This window comes from Schistocerca americana, chromosome 1 (assembly GCF_021461395.2).
Source record: "Schistocerca americana isolate TAMUIC-IGC-003095 chromosome 1, iqSchAmer2.1, whole genome shotgun sequence".
NCBI lineage: Eukaryota > Metazoa > Arthropoda > Insecta > Orthoptera > Acrididae > Schistocerca > Schistocerca americana.
In genome coordinates, this window is record NC_060119.1 from 1126808921 (window position 1) to 1126826661 (window position 17741).

Below are 17741 nucleotides of genomic sequence, written 5' to 3' on the forward strand. Positions count from 1 at the left end.
TGCCTGACACATACGTGGCATGCCTCATATAAGTCCCCGGATGTCACTCTGTGGTACCCATTCCCATTCCTCGGTGAGAGGCCATGAGAGTTGTTGGAGAGTCCCTGGTGTAACAGAGACAAGGTCTGCGCGGCTGTCAACAGTGATACCCCGCCGCTACATCGTAGAACCCTGGAACTCTGCCGATTTCCTGGACAACATTTTGAAGGTACCGCTACCACAGGTCTCTACAGACGACACCGCCATCACCTTGCGTCAGTGGATACCTGGACTCGTCTGTGAACAACACGCTTCGCTAGTGACGAAGTTGCCGGTTGACACGGGAACGTTAGAACTGAAGGCGACCTGCGAGATGTTGTGGTGTGCAGCGGGGCACTCGAACACGACGTCTGGGACGTGAGGTAGTTTTTCGTAACCTGTCCCTTGCAGTCTGATCGGGCACAGTGGATCCAGTGGCCCTTTTGAGGTCGCCTTGCAGTGCTCTGGCCGTATCCGTACGGCGGCGCAACACAGACATGGCCAGAATTTGGTTTCCTCGTGAGGCTGTAATGCGTCGGCGCACTGGCACTGCAGCAAGGCGACCGAAATTCCATCCTTTTTGGATCAAACAGGCCGCCGTCGCAACCTTCATTGCATTTAGTCGTCGCATTCGATGTGCTTTATTGAAAAACGTCCACAAATGACAAAAACCACCTGTGTACTTCACTGGAACACTGGTACTCACCTCCTTGAGAGTGATAATCTGAGAAGTGTAACGCATAACTCAGCCGATAGATGGCGATGATATCAATTGTTGTGATCCTTGAAATTTTCCTGGAGTAAATAGTATTCCATGAGGTTTCGGGATTGGAGTCGGATGACATCGACTTCTTGCCACGATATTTCTATGTCGTCTCGCTCTTCACTAGGGTCCCTCTCATGGATTTATTTGTCACTCATCAACAGTAATTCCGAATCAGATATAACAATGCTATTTCATCACGCCCTTTCCTCAACCTATTTTTCGTTCAACAGTGAATACTTTGAGGAAATAGACGGTGTTGGTATCCGTAGTCCTCTTTCCTATGGGGTAGTAAAGTTTCTTATGGAAGACTTTGAGGAGAGGGCAGAACTTAAAGCGAAAGTCTTCTGGTGAAATGTAGATGCTTCTTAATTAGTGAGGACCCATGGCGAAAAAGAACTGTCGCGCTTTCTGCAGCACCTGAATTCAATCCACGATGGTGCACCGGCCAAATGTTGTGTCTGATGGAGGTAGCCTTGCAAAGGAGCTGGAACACCTACTGTCTGTGTTCAAGGGCAACGTATGTTCTCCACATCAGATGTGGACAGCTTGAAGGAGGAAGGAACGTGACCAAGAGGAGAAGGAGCGGTTCAAGTTGTAATCTCCTTCTTACTTTCACCTATTGTCCGCAGCTCGTGGTCGTGCGGTAGCGCTCTCGCTTCCCTCGCCCGGGTTCCCGTGTTCGATTCCCGGCGGGGTCAGGGATTTTCTCTTCCTCGTGATGACTGGGTGTTGTGTGTTGTCCTTAGGTTAGTTAGGTTTAAGTAGTTCTAAGTTCTAGGGGACTGATGACCATAGATGTTAAGTCCCATAGTGCTCAGAGCCATTTGAACCATTTTTTTCCACCTATTGTCCACATTACTGAATGTCCAGTGAAAGTAATTAATGACCAAAGTCTTTTATGAGGATTTGAGAGGAGCGAAGATTACAATAAACTTTAGAAGCTTACTTAGTTTGTCTTACCAGAGGTTGAAAATACCGCTTCAGTTGTAAAGTTCTTTTATTATCACACGATAAGTCCATCTTCAGATGTCGTCCTTGGTTGAAGCGGTATTTACAACCTCTGGTATAATGCTCAGTTACGGATGTTCCTCCAACAGCATTGTTTGTTAGCTTGTCTTCTTGAGATGGTTCCAGTTCTTCTTTTCTAGGGGTCTGATTCTTGAAGCTGAAAATCTCTCATCAGATCCTCACGGTTGGTTTGAACTAAATAAATTGGACGATTGTTGTTGCAGCATTTTTTTACGTAAATATATGTTTTAACATTTTAGTATATCATACAGTATTCTGATTTTTCACATTAACAAAGCGGAAATTACATTGTTCGCACAAAAATTCAAAAATACGTCCGATCCCATCAGGGTGAACGTTACGACTCTCACACTCTGCGGAGATAAAAATATTCCAAAGAGTTTACAATTTTCTTAACAAAATAAATTCAACTACTTTCCGTTACATTATTAATTTCGATTATTATTTCATAAATGAATGCAGAAATAAACATAGTAAACAGTACAGGATTGCGTAATTACTAATAGAAATTTTAAGTCTGCCAGTAACTCGTAATTTCAAATGTTTCTAGAAAAAGTAATTTTAACTGTAAATTCAGAACTAGTACTTATCGATTATAACATCGAAACTAAAACATTTTATAAAGTAATTCCTTTTCAAAAATTTTAGGTTGAAATATAACATACTGTGTATAAAATTATGTGAAAGCAACTGAGATAATATTGACCTGTCGAAATCTGGAAAAATAATACTCTATGGACAACTACTGTTGAGGAAAAGTAATGCTAGAGGACGATGTCCAGGGCGTTCCTCTCGCAACTTCGGCAATATTTCGTCAAAATTACGCAGAATCTTAAGAAAACAGCCTGTCAAAGTAATCTTTCGCCCACCTACAAACACTTGTGCTCTTCTCGGTTCGGCAAAGGACGATGTGGGATTGCGGAATGCTGGAATCTACAGAATAGCTTGCCAGTGTGGCAAAGCCTACACAAGTCAGCCGACACGCACAGTGCATGAGAAGTACGTTGAACACGATCGCCGCACTCGACTCTCGCAATCCAGCAAGTCAGAAGTAGCCGAGTGTCTGTATCTCCACAGGACATATCGTGGGTTACTCTGCCACGGAAATCTTGGCCTCGATGAGATTCTCCCTGGATTCGGTTATTAAGGAATCGGCGCAAATACGATTGGCGGAAGATATTAATCGTGGTGGTGGCTTTCAACTGGAAAGGGCGTGGGACCCGGTGTTTGCTTTAATATGTACAGAGAGAAAACGTTTTATGGCTAGAGACGCATTTAGCGACGATTAATTTTGTTAATTTGACATCTCCGGCAGATAGCGCGCGTGTAGTGTCACCATTACGCATGCGCCTGCGCGTCTTAGACGGAGCAGTATTCGAAGAGGGCGCGAAACTTGGCAGTCCTCGCCCGTGTAGCAGCTGCTTTTGCGCACGCGCCTCCGCGCCAATTTTTTGGTATAAGGTTAACGATGTGAGCCAGCAGTCTCCATAGCACTTCTACACACTGTTTTCAAGCACACACCAAAAGCAGCGAGTTGAAGGACCCCTCTGTGGGCCCAAAGTAAAGCTGATAGAAGAATAAACAAAGCGAAAATTTTTACCCATTCCGTTCCCGTAGAAGTAAAAATCAACGAAGTTGATCAGACTTCAGCACTACCACACACAAAAAAAACAGCTGTCTCCAATGCTAAACATTCACCTGGAGGTGCCTGAATGGTTGTGAGGTGAGGTATCGTGGTAAGAAAACGCGTCATCCGGCTGCAGTTCCGAAACGTCATGGAATATTTTAATTGCTACCTACCTCGAAAGCGAAGATATTAAGCCATACAATAAGACCACGTTTACTGGCTGTACTCAAACAGATTTCGCGTGCCGGACTTGATACACGTGTTCCCCTGATTCTTTTAAATGGTGCGTAATTATATAGCGTAAGTCGGGGAGGGAGGGAGTGAAGGAAATCGACCGTGAGAATTCGTGATAAATGAGTATTAAATCGGGCAGTAGATTACCTTTATTGTTCAGGCAACACTGTGAAGTACTGAAAGGAAAAATTAATTCCATATATGTCGTAATATGGACGTCGGTAAGAACGAGGGTTATTCGATGGCGATTGATAAGTTATAAACTATCTGTGCGATAGTTTTGGAGCCCGCCGCTCGTGGTCTCGCGGTAGCGTTCTCGCTTTCCGAGCGCGGGGTCACGCGTTCGACGGCAAACCACCTCCGTTAGGACCTTGCCTAGTACAGCGGTGCGGGTCTCCCGCATCGTTCCCCTACGCTCCGTCAAGAAGCATGGGACTTCACTTCCATTTCCATAATTTTAAACATCGATGTTTCAGTATCGATACTGAAGTCTTCGAAACATCGTAACAATGATGCTTGGGATAAAATATTGATGTTCGACGTTGGCAGAAGAAAGGTTATATATGACGATAGTATCTGTTCCCGAAAGAACAGGTACCTTTGATTACCGTGCAGCTTCTCTAGAATGAAGTGATAATTAAATCGACACCCTAGCTGCAAACAGACGTTGTTATACATCATTGGGGACGTGTTGAAAATGTGTGCCCCGACCGGGACTCGAACCCGGGATCTCGTGCTTACATGACAGAGACTCTATCCATCTCTATCCATCTACCCTCGGTGGCTCAGATGGATAGAGTCTCTGCCATGTAAGCAGAAGATCCCGGGCTCGAGTCCCGGTCAGGGCTCACATTTTCAACATGTCCCCAATGATGTATGACAACGCCTGTTTGTAGCTAGGGTGTCGATTTAATTATCATTTCAGAAGAAAGGTTGCTAGCTACCATTGTCATTTAAGTGAATCCTTATCTGAACCTGTGTGGTAGCGACTTAAGCAGTTTCCAACCCACTTTTCAGGAATGCTGTCGCGGACGGTACCTCAGCGCTTCAGTCTCAACCACGCCGAAACTCAGCCGGCTCGACTGGTATCTCAGTATAGCGAATAATTTGTGTCCTAGTCGAAATGATTGTAAGGGCAAAGCCAGTCATTGGGCCGTAAATATCTTAGATCTCCTGGAAGAGGGAGGGGAGGTAGGTCGGTGTTCTGGAACGTGTTACCTAGTTTAGCAGCGCAGTATGAGTAGTATGGCAACACGCTCATCAGTTACATGACTGTCTTTTACATTAATCCTAAGGAACCTTCAGTTCTTTCGTACAACTCTATAAGCCACCTCTTTCCGCCTCCCTGTGTGAGCGGCTTAGTGAGTTGGGGTCACGCGCTGTGTCTGACGGCGCGGTCAGGCCTGTGTTCTGTCCAGCGGCAGGGTCAGCGCCAGCCAGCCGCTCCCTCACTTGGGAGGGCAGACCTCAGAGCAGGGCGCAGACATAGACCAGTCTGTTGCGCCCGCAAGTAGGCCGGTGTTTGCAGAGGGGCGAGATAAGCGGCCCGTGCCAGGCAGAGCCTAGTGTGCGCGGTGACGTGCCGGCAGAGTACCCGCTCCGTACACAGTGAGCGCATTGGCGGAGGGTACTTGTGCCGCGACTTGCCACCTGCTTTCCTGTTCCACTCGCAGGTGGAGCAGGGGTTAGTAGTGCCCTATTGACACAGTCACGCCGTTTAAACATCTGAGTGTAGCGTTGCACAGCGAAATGAAATGGAACGAGCTTGTGAGCATTGTGGTAGGGAAGACGAATGGACGACTTTAGTTTTTTGGAGAATTTTAGAAAAGAGTGGTTTACCTATAAAGGATACCTCATATAAGAATACTGGCTCAGTGTTTGGGATCCGTATCGAGTCGGACTGACGGAAGACATCGAAGTAGTTCAGAGACGGGTCGCTAGATTTGTTGCTGTAGCTTCGTACAACACTTAAGTGTAACGGAAATCCTTCGAGAACTTAAATGGGAACCTCTGGAGGGAAGGCGACCTTCCTTTCAGGAAACACTATTGAGAAAACTTACAAGCTGACTGTGGAATGATTCTGCCGCCGCCAACGTACATTTCGCGTCAGTGCCACGAAGATAAAATGAGAGGAATTAGCGCTCGCTCGGCGGTTTACGGACAGCCGTTTTTCTCTCCCTTTCTCTGTGAGTGGAACGGGAAAGGACAGGCCTAGTAGTGGTACAGAGTAACCTCAGTCACACACCGCACCGTGGCGGAGAATGTATGTATGTGTGGAAATGCTGGCTCAGATGACTTGTCTGGCTGACCTGCTTGTTGGTTTACATGTAGACGAACTGCGTTTCGCTGCAATGGTGTCAGGGAGGTTGGGAGACACTGCCCTAGATACTTGAAGTTTCTAACTCCAGTGACCTCCCGCGAATCGTGTAACCTACGTCTACATAAGTACACTGTGAACCACTGAAAAGTGCATGTTGGTTATGAGGGCTTCTTGCCATTCCATTGACGTACCGGGCGACTCGCGATCTCTGCGGAACGCGATGCGTAAGGGCCGCAGAATGGTCCGAGCCATCACTTAAAGCTGATTCTAGAAACTTTCGCCGATATTTTGCATCCATCTTGAAGCGTCTGCCAGTTCAGTTTCTTCAGCACCTCTGTGATGCTGTCCCACGGATCAAACAAACCTGTGACCGTTAGCCATTCGTGCTTCCCTTCTCCATATACCTTCAGCATCCCCTGATCGTCCTGTTTGGTACTTGACCGATACACTTGAGCAATGTGGGTGGCACGAATGTTTTTAAGTGTTACTGATATTAGAAGCCTTTGCGCTGGTGTTGCTTAATCAGTGATTGTAAGCTCACATTGTGGCCACAGTGTCTGTTCTGGTACAGGTGCCGTCGACGTAGCATCGGAAAAAGCAAGACATCGCGATACACCGTTTTATACTTTTGTTGTTACCCACACATGTCTCAGCACCTTATACGCAATCTTCAGTGGGTGTTTTTGTTTATTTTCTTTCTGAATAACGAATATTACATGTTAATCTCTTGTGTAGGTTATGTGAATTCTTGGCTTAAAGGTGCTTACACGTACAAAGTAAAGATTAATATGTGTGAAATATTGTACGCTAGTTTACGTGTCGTATACGGTTAACAAATATGTCACCGAATTGAGACAACTTTTATGTTGCTCACTTACGTTATGCTTAAAAATTTTGACTCAAGAGCCAAAGCAACTGGTACACTTGCCTAATTCGTGTAGGGCCCGCGCGATCAGGCAGAAGTGCCGCAACACGACGTGGCATGGACTCGACTAATTTCTGAAGTAGTGCTGGAGAGAAATGACACCATCAATGGTGCAGGGCTGTCCATAAATCCGGAAGATACGACTGGGTGGAGATCTCTTGTGAACAGCACGTCGCAAGGCATCCCAGATGTGCTCAATAATGTTCGTGTCTGGGGAGTTTCGCGTTTAAACTCAGAAGAGTGTTCCTGAAGCCACTCTGTAGCAATTCTGGACGTATGTAGTGTCGCATTATCCTGCCGGAATTGCCCAAGTTCGTCGGAATGCACAATGGATGTGAATGAACACAGATCAGACAGGATGCTTACGTGCGTGTCACCTGTCAGAATCGTATCTAAACATATCAGTGGTCCCATGTCACCCCAACTGCACACCCCCCACACCATTATAGATCCTCCACCACCTTGAACAGTCCCCTGGTGACGGGCTGGGTCCATGAATTCACGAGGTTGTCTCCATACCCGTATATGCCCATTCATTCGATGCAATTTGAAATGAGACTCGTCCGACCAGGCAACATGTTTCCAGCCATCAACAATGCAGTGTCGGTGTTGACGGGCCAAGACGAGCCGTAAAGCTTTGTGTTGTGCAGTCATCAAGGTTGTAGGAGTGGGCCTTTGGCTTGAAAGTCCATATGGATGATGTTTCGTTGAATGGTTCGCACGCTGAAACTTGTTCATGTCCCAGTACTGAAATCTGCAGCAATTTTAGGAAGGAGGGGTTGCATTTGTATCACGTTGACCGATTCTCTTCAGTCGTCGTTCGTCCCGTTCTTGCAGGATGTTTTTCCAGCCGCATCGATGTCGGAGATTACCGGATTCCTGATATACACGGTACACTCTTGACATGTTCGCACGGGAAAATCTCCACTTCATAGCTACCTCAGAGGTGCTGTGTCCCGTCGCTCGTTCAAACTCACTTAAATATTGATAACCTGCCATTGCAGTAGCAGTAACCAATCTACCAACTGCGCGAGACACTTGTCGCCTTATATAAGAGTTGCCGACCGCAGCACCGTATTATGCCTGTTTAAATATCTCTGTATTTGAATACGCATGCCTATACCAGTTTCTTTGGCGCTTCAGTGTAGGTTCAGCATGCCAAATTTGTAAATAATACGATTACGCACGGTGCAGTCAGATTAAAGTGACCACCGCCTATGTTCGACGTTAACGTACAATGACCACTTGCTGACGGCAGGTGGAAGGACTAACAGTGGAGGGTTGTCGTTGTTGTGGTCTTCAGTCCTGAGACTGGTTTGATGCAGCTCTCCATGCTACTCTATCCTGTGCAAGCTTCTTCATCTCCCAGTACCTACTGCAACCTACATCCTTCTAACTCTGCACGGTGTATTCATCTCTTGGTCTCCCTCTACGATTTTTACCCTCCACGCTGCCCTCCAATGCTAAATTTGTGATCCCTTGATGCCTCAGAACATGCCCTACCAACCGGTCCCTTCTTCTTGTCAAGTTGTGCCACAAAGTCCTCTTCTCTCCAATTCTATTCAATACCTCCTCATTAGTTATGTAATCTACCCATCTAATATTCAGCATTCTTCTGTAGCACCACATTTCGAAAGCTTCTATTCTCTTCTTGTCCAAAGTATTTATCGTCCATGTTTCACTTGCATACATGGCTACACTCCATACAAATTCTTTCAGAAACGACTTCCTAACACTTAAATCGATACTCGATGTTCACAAATTTTTCTTCTTCAGGAACGCTTTCCTTGCCATTGCCAGTCTACATTTTATATCCTCTCTACTTCGACCATCATCAGTTATTTTGCTCCCCAAATAGCAAAACTCATTTAGTACTTTAAGTGTCTCATTTCCTAATCTAATTCCCTCAGCATCACCCGACTTAATTCGACTACATTCCATTATCCTCGTTTTGCTTTTGTTGATGTTCATCTTCTATCCTCCTTTCAAGACACTGTCCATTCCATTCAACTGCTCTTCCAAGTCCTTTGCTGTCTCTGACAGATTTACAATGTCATCGGCAAACCTCAGAGGTTTTATTTCTTCTCCATTGATTTCAATACCTACTCCGAGTTTTTCTTTTGTTTCCTTTACTGCTTGCTCAATATAGAGATTGAATAACATTGAGGATAGGCTACAACCCTGTCTCACTCCCTTCCCAACCACTGCTTCCCTTTCATGCCCCTCGACTTTTATAACTGCCATCTGGTTTCTGTACAAATTGTAAATAGCCTTTCGCTCCCTGTATTTTACCCCTGCCACCTTCAGAATTTGAAAGAGAGTATTACAGTCAACATTGTCAAAAGCTTTCTCTAAGTCTACAAATGCTAGAAACGTAGGTTTGTCTTTCCTTAATCTTTCTTCTAAGATAAGCCGTAGGGTCTGTATTGCCTCACATGTTCCAACATTTCTACGGAATCCAAACTGATCTTCACCGAGGTCTACTTCTACCAGTTTTTCCATTCGTCTGTAAAGAATTCGTGTCAGTATTTTGCAGCCGTGGCTTATTAAACTGATAGTTCGGTAATTTTCACATCTGTCAACACCTGCTTTCTTTGGGATTGGAATTATTATATTCTTCTTGAAGTCTCTGGGTATTTCGCCTGTCTCACACATCTTGCTCACCAGATGGTAGAGTGTCGTCAGGACTGGCTCTCCCAAGGCCATCAGTAGTTCTAATGGAATGTTGTCTACTCACGGGGCCTTGTTTCGACTTAGGTCTTTCAGTGCTCTGTCAAACTCTTCACGCAGTATCATATCTACCATTTCATAGCATATTGCGGCATGTGGAAGAAAGTGCAGTCGTGTCGTGATGCGGAAACGGAGCGATTTATCTAACGTTGAAAAGGGCATAGTCCTTTGCTTTCGGGCCAAGGGTGGAAGGATATCGGAAACAGCTCACTTTGTAAAGTGTTTCACGTGCCGCCGTGGTTAAAGTACGCGTACACCGTACATTGCAACACGGCACTGTGAGAAATGGGCGCATAGGCATCTGCGGCGCAGCTCTGGCGGTAGACGACAGGGGTGGGGGACAGCTGCAGAGGTGTGTGTACGGGCGGACTGAGGTGCGACTGTTGAGCAACTGAGAGCCCAGATGAACCGAGGCGCTACCAACAGCGTCTCCTCAACGAACGTTGCTGCGTATGGGCCTCCGCAGCAGGCGCCTGGATCGTTCAACCGTGCTGACTGCTGTTCATCGGCGACGGAGGCTGCAATTTGAACGCCAGTACAGCAACTGCACGCCCACTGAGTGGCGACACGTGATCTTTCCAGATAAATCACCTTTTGTGCTCCATCGGACGGATTTCCATTGGCATCTACAGCGTGAAAGTACTGAAAAAAAAGGAGGCAGTGTTATGTTCTGGGGAAAATTTTCGTGGCACTCCCTGGTTGATCTCGTCACTCTGGAATGCACATTGGTATTGGTATTGGTTCGACACAAGTATGCATCTATCCCTGGGAACCAAATCCACCCCTACACGCAGTTTGTTTTTCCTCGGTATGATGGCACGTACACTACTCGCCATTAAAATTGCTACACCAAGAAGAAATGCAGATCATAAACGGGTACTCATTGGACAAATATATTATACTAGAACTGACATGTGATTACATTTTCACGCAATTTGGGTGTATAGATCCTGAGAAATCAGTACCCAGAACAACCACCTCTGCCCGTAATAACGGCCTTGATACGCCTGAGCATTGAGTCAGACAGAGCTTGGATGGCGTGTACAGGTACAGCTGCCCATGAAGTTTCAACACCATACCACAGCTCACCAAGAGTAGTGACTGTCGTATTGTGAAAAGCCAGTTGCTCGGCCACCATTGATTGACCAAACGCTTTCAATTGGTGAGAGATCTGGAGAATGTGCTGGCCAGGGAAGCAGTTGAACATTTTCTGTACCCAGAAAGGCACGTACAGCACCTGCAACATGCGGTCGTGCATTATCCTGCTGAAATGTAGGGTTTCGTAGGGATCGAATGAAGGGTAGAGCCACGGGTCGTAACACATCTGAAATGTAACGTCCATTGTTGAAAGTGCCGTCAGTGCGAACAAGAGGTGACCGAGACGTATAACCAATGGCACCCCATACCATCACGCCGGGTGATGCGCCAGTATGGCGATGACGAATACACGCTTCCAATGTGCGTTCACTGCGATGTCGCCAAACACGGATGCGACCATCATGAAGCTGTAAACAGAACCTGGATTCATCCGAAAAAATGACGTTTTGCCATTCGTGCACCCAAGTTCGTCGTCGAGTACACCATCGCAGGCTCTCCTGTCTGTGATGCAACGTCGAGGGTAATCGCAGCCATGGTCTCCGAACTGATAGTCCATGCTGCTGCAGACATCGTCGAATTGTTCGTGCAGATGGTTGTTGTCTTGCAAACGTCCCCATCTGTTGACTCAGGGATCGAGACGTGGCTGCACGATCCGTTACAGCCATGCGGATAAGATGCCTGTCATCTCGACTGCTAGTGATACGAGGCCGTTGGGATCCGGCACGGCGTTCCGTATTACCCTCCTGAACCCACCGATTCTGCTAACAGTCATTGGATCTCGACCAACGCGAGCAGCAATGTCGCGATACGATAAACCGCAATCGCGATAGGCTACAATACGTCCTTTACCAAACTCGGAAACGTGATGGTACGCATTTCTCCTCCTTACACGAGGAATCACAACAACGTTTCACCAGGCAACGCCGGTCAACTGCTGCTTGTGTATGAGAAATCGGTTGGAAACTTTCCTCATGTCAGCACGTTGTAGGTGTCGCCACCGGAGCCAACCTTGTGTGAATGCTCTGAAAAGCTAATCATTTGCATATCGCAGCATCTTCTTCCTGGTTGTTATTTTCGCTTCTGTAGAACGTCATCTTCGTGGTGTAGCAATTTTAATGGCCAGTAGTGTAGGAGAGGGTCGATGCAGCGCGTCACATAGCTCGCAGTGTGCGTCCGTGGTCGAAGGGCGCCAGGATGAGTTCACCGTGCTCTCCTGGGCACCAGACTTCCCAGTTTTAGACCCAATCGAAGAATCTATGCGGCCACCTCCGTCGGGCTGTTCCCGTCACTGATCCTCAACCGACGAAGCTAGAGCATCTGCCACGGCACTGGAGTCGTCACGACTCCACATCCTTGTCGGTACCATGCAGAACCTCTCTGGCTCTCTTCCTACACGTCTCCCAGCGGTCGCTGCTGCGAAAGCTGGTCGCTCAGGCTTCTGACAGGTGGTCACGCTAACGTAACTGGACAGTAGCTGACACGACGCTGTCAGTTGCGTGTGCTGGTGGCTTCCTGTCTACCACAGATCCTGCAGCTCCCCATCTACAAACCGTGAAATGCGAATCGGCTTGCTCTGAACGTTGAAAAAACACAGTACATCCAATTTTCCACTACAAGGAGTACAGTTCCTTCAATAAACATAACACATCAACATAGCCAGGGAAGAGCACACTAAGTTTTTACGTGTATGTATAGATGAGAATCTTAATTGGAAAACTCATATTTTGAATCTCCTAAAACGACTAGCTCCAGCAATTTTTCCAATCAGATTAATTGCTAATTTTGAAGATACACAAATTAGCGAGTTAACATACTTCGCACACTTTCACTCTCTGATGTCATACGGAGTAATATTGTGGGATACCTCAACACTTAGGCAAGAAGTATTCACTGCTCAGAAGAAAGTGCTTAGAGTAATGTGTGGAACTCATAGTCGCACATGTTGTAGGCATCTGTTTAAAGGGTCTTACAACAGCCTCACAGTACATTTATTTGTTCTCAACAACATGGACCAGTTTTAAAACAACAGTGACATTCATGATTATAATACCAGAAAAAAGGAAGACCTACACTATCCTCTACTTAACCTATCTTTGGCATAGAAAGCGGTAAAATATGCTGCTGTAAAACTTTTCGACAAATTACCAGATGAAACAAAATGTCTGACAGACAGCGGTAATAGTTTTAGAAATAAATTGAAATCATATCTCGTGGACAACTCCTTCCGTGCCATAGATGAATTCTTGAATAGGAATAAATAATCAATAGATGCAATATATCAGTAAACTCTTCCGGGCTAAGTTGCCGTGGTCGATCTGTAGAACTTCTTCTCCCTGACGTTTCGTTCTCAACTGCGGAGAACATCTTCCGAGGTGAGTCGACTACTGGCTGCTAGGAGCTGGGGGGTCATAAAAACACTGGTGGATAGGGCCAATAATATTTGTGAACCAGGCTACTTACAAGAAGAACTAAATCATTTACGAATGGCCTTTGCGAAAAATGGTTATACAAAAAACGAGATTAATCGAGCACTTCACCCAAATAGAAAAATGCCTAAAAATGGGAGACAGCAACAACCATCAGCTGGAAAAGTATTTCTTCCGTTCATCCATAATATCACGAATCGCATTGGAAAAGTACTAGCCAAGTTTCAGGTAGAGACCATTTTTAGGCCTACTAAGAAAATTAGTGAATGCCTAAGATCAACAAAAGATGCTCGTCACCCCCTAGCCACCCCAGGGGTATATAAAATTCCGTGTAGTTGCGGCAGGGTTTACATAGGAACTACCAAAAGAAGCATCAATACACGGTTGACGGAGCACAAAAGAAACTGTCGCTTGGGACATATCGACAAATCGGCAGTAGCGGAACATGTTTTTAAGGATGGAGATCACGACATAAAATTTGGTGAAACAAGCGTGCTAGCGAGGACGTCGCACTATTATACACGTATGTATAGAGAGGCAATTGAAATCCACAAACATCAATACAATTTTAATCGTAAAGAAGAAGGATTAAAATTGGATAAGATATGGCGGTCGACGTTGCATCAATCACGTGACAATCGATTGCCTGCAATCGAGAGAACAGACGATAGCCAGAGATAGCTGCACATCGACGCCATGTGACGTGTGGTGGCGCCCCCTACGATCTCTGTATAAGCGGCGGCCCCAGCTCCTAGCAGCCAGTCGTCGACTCACCTCGGAAGATGTTCTCCGCAGTTGAGAACGAAACGTCAGGGAGAAGAAGTTCTACAGATCGACCACGGCAACTTAGCCCGGAAGAGTTTACTGATAAAGACGCCGGCCGTGAAAGCCTACATGGAAAGATGCAATATAGTCCGCAGCTCGTGGTCGTGCGGTAGCGTTCTCGCTTCCCGCGCCCGGATTCCCGAGTTCGATTCCCGGCGGGGAGAGGGATTTTCTCTGCCTCGTGATGACTGGGTGTTGTGTGATGTCCTTAGGTTAGTTAGTTTTAAGTAGTTCTAAGTTCTAGGGGACTGATGATCACAGAGGTTAAGTCCCATAGTGCTCAGAGCCATTTTTTTGAGATGCAATATATGCATTTTGTGTCATTTAAGAGAATGGGGTAGGCAATAAAAATTTTAAGCTTAAAACAAAACCTTGATTCGTATGTGCATTTCTTATGCAGTTGACACGTTCCACATCATAATAGTTACCGGGATACTGATAACTAAAGTTATCTGGTTCAACTGGCTCTGAGCACTATGGGACTCAACATCTTAGGTCATAAGTCCCCTAGAACTTAGAACTACTTAAACCTAACTAACCTAAGGACATCACACACACCCATGCCCGAGGCAGGATTCGAACCTGCGACCGTAGCAGTCCCGCGGTTCCGGACTGCAGCGCCAGAACCGCACGGCCACCGCGGCCGGCAAAGTTATCTAATTTTCTGTTTTTTGTTCATTTCAGACTAACAGCCGCTATGTACAATCTCATTTAGCGTGTTAGTTACGGTTTTTCTATGCTTTACTGTTGCTTCCCTTGTTCGTGACGTGTTATGTCATTTATTTCTTTCGCCGTTGTCATTTCTTGCTGTTACAGACGCATTTCTAATAATTAATAAACGAAGTACAAGCTTTATCACGCTTTTTTACGTGTTGCTGTAGCTACAGAGCCTACAAGCGGTCTACTTATAGCTATGTGACGTTCATTTGTTTCGTTTTTCATTATTTTTTCCCATTGATGAGGAAGGAAAAATAAACATTTCTCCATATTTGTGATGTGATTAGATTAACAGAAATAGGTATCATTTGCAATCTGTCGTTGCACAATACATGAAAAGAACTTTCTTCTTGATATTTCTTCTGTTCGAAGTAGTAAAGAGGAAAACATATGGTACACAAATAACTATCACTTCATCGTTGAAGGAGAGTGGCTCTCCAGTTGTGTGAGAGAAAAGAAATGTAAGAACACAAACTGGGAAATAAAACTGCCTTCTGCATCGTTAAATGCGTGGAATAGTATCTTAAAATTTCGAGTATAACCAAAGTCTCAGGAAGCAACTAGGGTTCGTACGTACAGATCAGCGTCAGCCTCTACTATCCCAAATACTGGACTTGAAGTATTTAACCGTTGATTATGATATTCAGCGTATTTCCGAACGACCTAGTTCAAATGGTTCTGAGCACTATGGGACTTAACATCTGTGGTCATCAGTCCCCTAGTACTTAGTACTACTTAAACCTAACTAACCTAAGGACATCACACACATCCATGCCGGAGGCAGGATTCGAACCTGTGACCGTAACAGCAGCGCGGCTCCGGACTGGAGCGCCGAGAACCGCATGGCCACCGCGGCCGGCAGACATTTCTTATTTTAAGGTGTAGAGCGGAGCAGTATTTCAAAATGTTCTCGGCAGGAATGACTACGATTTCCTCAAGCGCAGCTCTTGTGCAACCCAGCTTTCTCAGCTTGCAGGCAGATAACGGAGCTCGGCGTGTTTGTTGACTTCCAGAGAGCCTTTGGCACAGCTTCGCTGCGTCGTGTATACCGGCAAGCTGACACACTACATCCACCTGCTTAGCAGCCTATCGGTCCACCTCTGGTTCTAACTGACTCGGATTCGCAGAGCTGTTGCTAGTTTCCGGAGGCGTGTGGTGGCAGGCGTCCAGGCAGAGGTCGCGCGATTCACGTAAATTACGGTCCACTGTTCTATGGCCATGGCGTCCCAGATACGTTGCACCGCGACCGGGTAAGGAGAGTCTGGTGTCCAAGACACAAACGTGACTTCTCTGTCACGCTGCTCAAACCGCTGCTCCACCATTCTGGCCTTGTGACACGGAGAGTTATCCGGCTGGAAGATGCCACCGCAGTCGGCAGAAAGGTCGATTATGAAGGCATCCAGATGTTCACTTAGTCCGCAGCTGTAGTGGTAACTTCGATTACAGTCGCAGGTCTCACGAAAACCCATGTGAATGTCCCGCGGAGCATATTACTCCCGCCTCGATGATGTCGCTCCCACAGCAATCGCAACTGACGAAGTGGGGCCAGCGAGACAATACGCAGGTAGCACCTGCGACGCGGCACCGTTGTCAACAGCGCGCCCTCAACATCACACTCCGAAAGCATTCTGCCTGCTTCAGCACTATAGTCCGTCATCAGATCTGCCACAGGTCTCTGCCCACCCTACTCTGTAGACCGTGGAAGTCTTGTGATTTACCGAGCGCCAGCGGTTAGCACACTGGACTCGTATTCTGGAGGACGGCGGTTCAATCCCGCGTCCGGCCATCCTGGTTTAGGTTTTCCGTGATTTCCCTAAATCACTTCAAGCAAATGCCGGAATGGTTCCTTTCAAAGGGCAAGGCTGATTTCCTTCTCCATTCTTCCCTAATCCGATGGGACCGATGATCTCGCTATTTGGTCCCTTCCCCCAAACGAACCAACCACCCAACCTTGTAATTTTACCTGCCTTCAACAGCTTTACATAGATGCTAACGACAGTAGCAAATTAGACTGTAACTGTAACGGAATTACACTACTGGCCATTAAAATTGCTACACCACGAAGATGACGTGCTACAGTCGCGAAATTTAACCGACAGGAAGAAGGTGCTGTGATACCCAGATGATTAGCTTTTCACAGCATTCACACAGGGTTGGCGCCGGTGGCGACACCTACAACGTGCTGACATGAGGAAAGTTTCCAAACGATTTCTCATACACAAACAGCAGTTAACCGGCGTTGCCTGGTGAAACGTTGTTGTGAGGAGGAGAAATGCGTACCATCACATTTCCGACTCCGATAAAGGTCGGATTGTAGCCTATCGCGATTGCGGTATCGCGTTGGTCGAGATCCAATGACTGTTAGCAGAATATGGAGTCGGTGGGTTCAGGAGGGTAATACGGAATGCCATGCTGGATCCCAACGGCCTCGTATCACTAGCAGTCAAGATGACAGGCATCTTATTCGCATGGCTGTAACGGACCGTGCAGCCACGTCTCGATCCCTGAGTCAATAGATGGGACGTTTGCAAGACAACATCCATCTGCACGAACAGTCGACGACGTTTCAGCAGCATGGGCTATCAGCTCGGAGACCATGGCTGCGGTTACCCTTGAGCTGCATCACAGACAGGAGCGCCTGCGACGGTGTACTCAACGACGAACCTGAGTGCACGAATGGCAAAACGTCATTTTTTCGGATGAATCCAGGTTCTGTTTACAGCATCGTGATGGTCGCATCCGTGTTTGGCGACATCGCGGTGAACACACACTGGAAGTGGGTATTCGTCATCGCCATACTGGCGTATCACCCGGCGTGATGGTATAGGGTGCCATTGGTTACACGTCTCAGTTACCTCTTGTTCGCATTGACGGCACTTTGAACAGTGGACGTTACATTTCAGATGTGTTACGACCCGTGGCTCTACCTTTCATTCAATCCCTGCGAAACCCTACATTTCAGCAGGATAATGCACGACCGCATGTTGCAGGTCCTGTCGCCAAACACGGATGCGACTATCATGATG

General features: G+C 46.5%; 1 protein-coding gene across 1 annotated transcript in view; it reads left to right on the plus strand.

Moving 5' to 3' along the window:
* The first annotated feature begins 1217 nt into the window (after positions 1–1217).
* Positions 1218–17741, plus strand: part of LOC124597038 (lysosomal alpha-mannosidase-like) — a 258262-nt gene continuing 241738 nt past the window's right edge. Inside the window, exon 1 of the mRNA XM_047135914.1 lies at positions 1218–1301. Within this exon, the coding sequence (XP_046991870.1) occupies positions 1218–1301 (84 nt within the window). The remainder of the gene's footprint in view (positions 1302–17741) is intronic.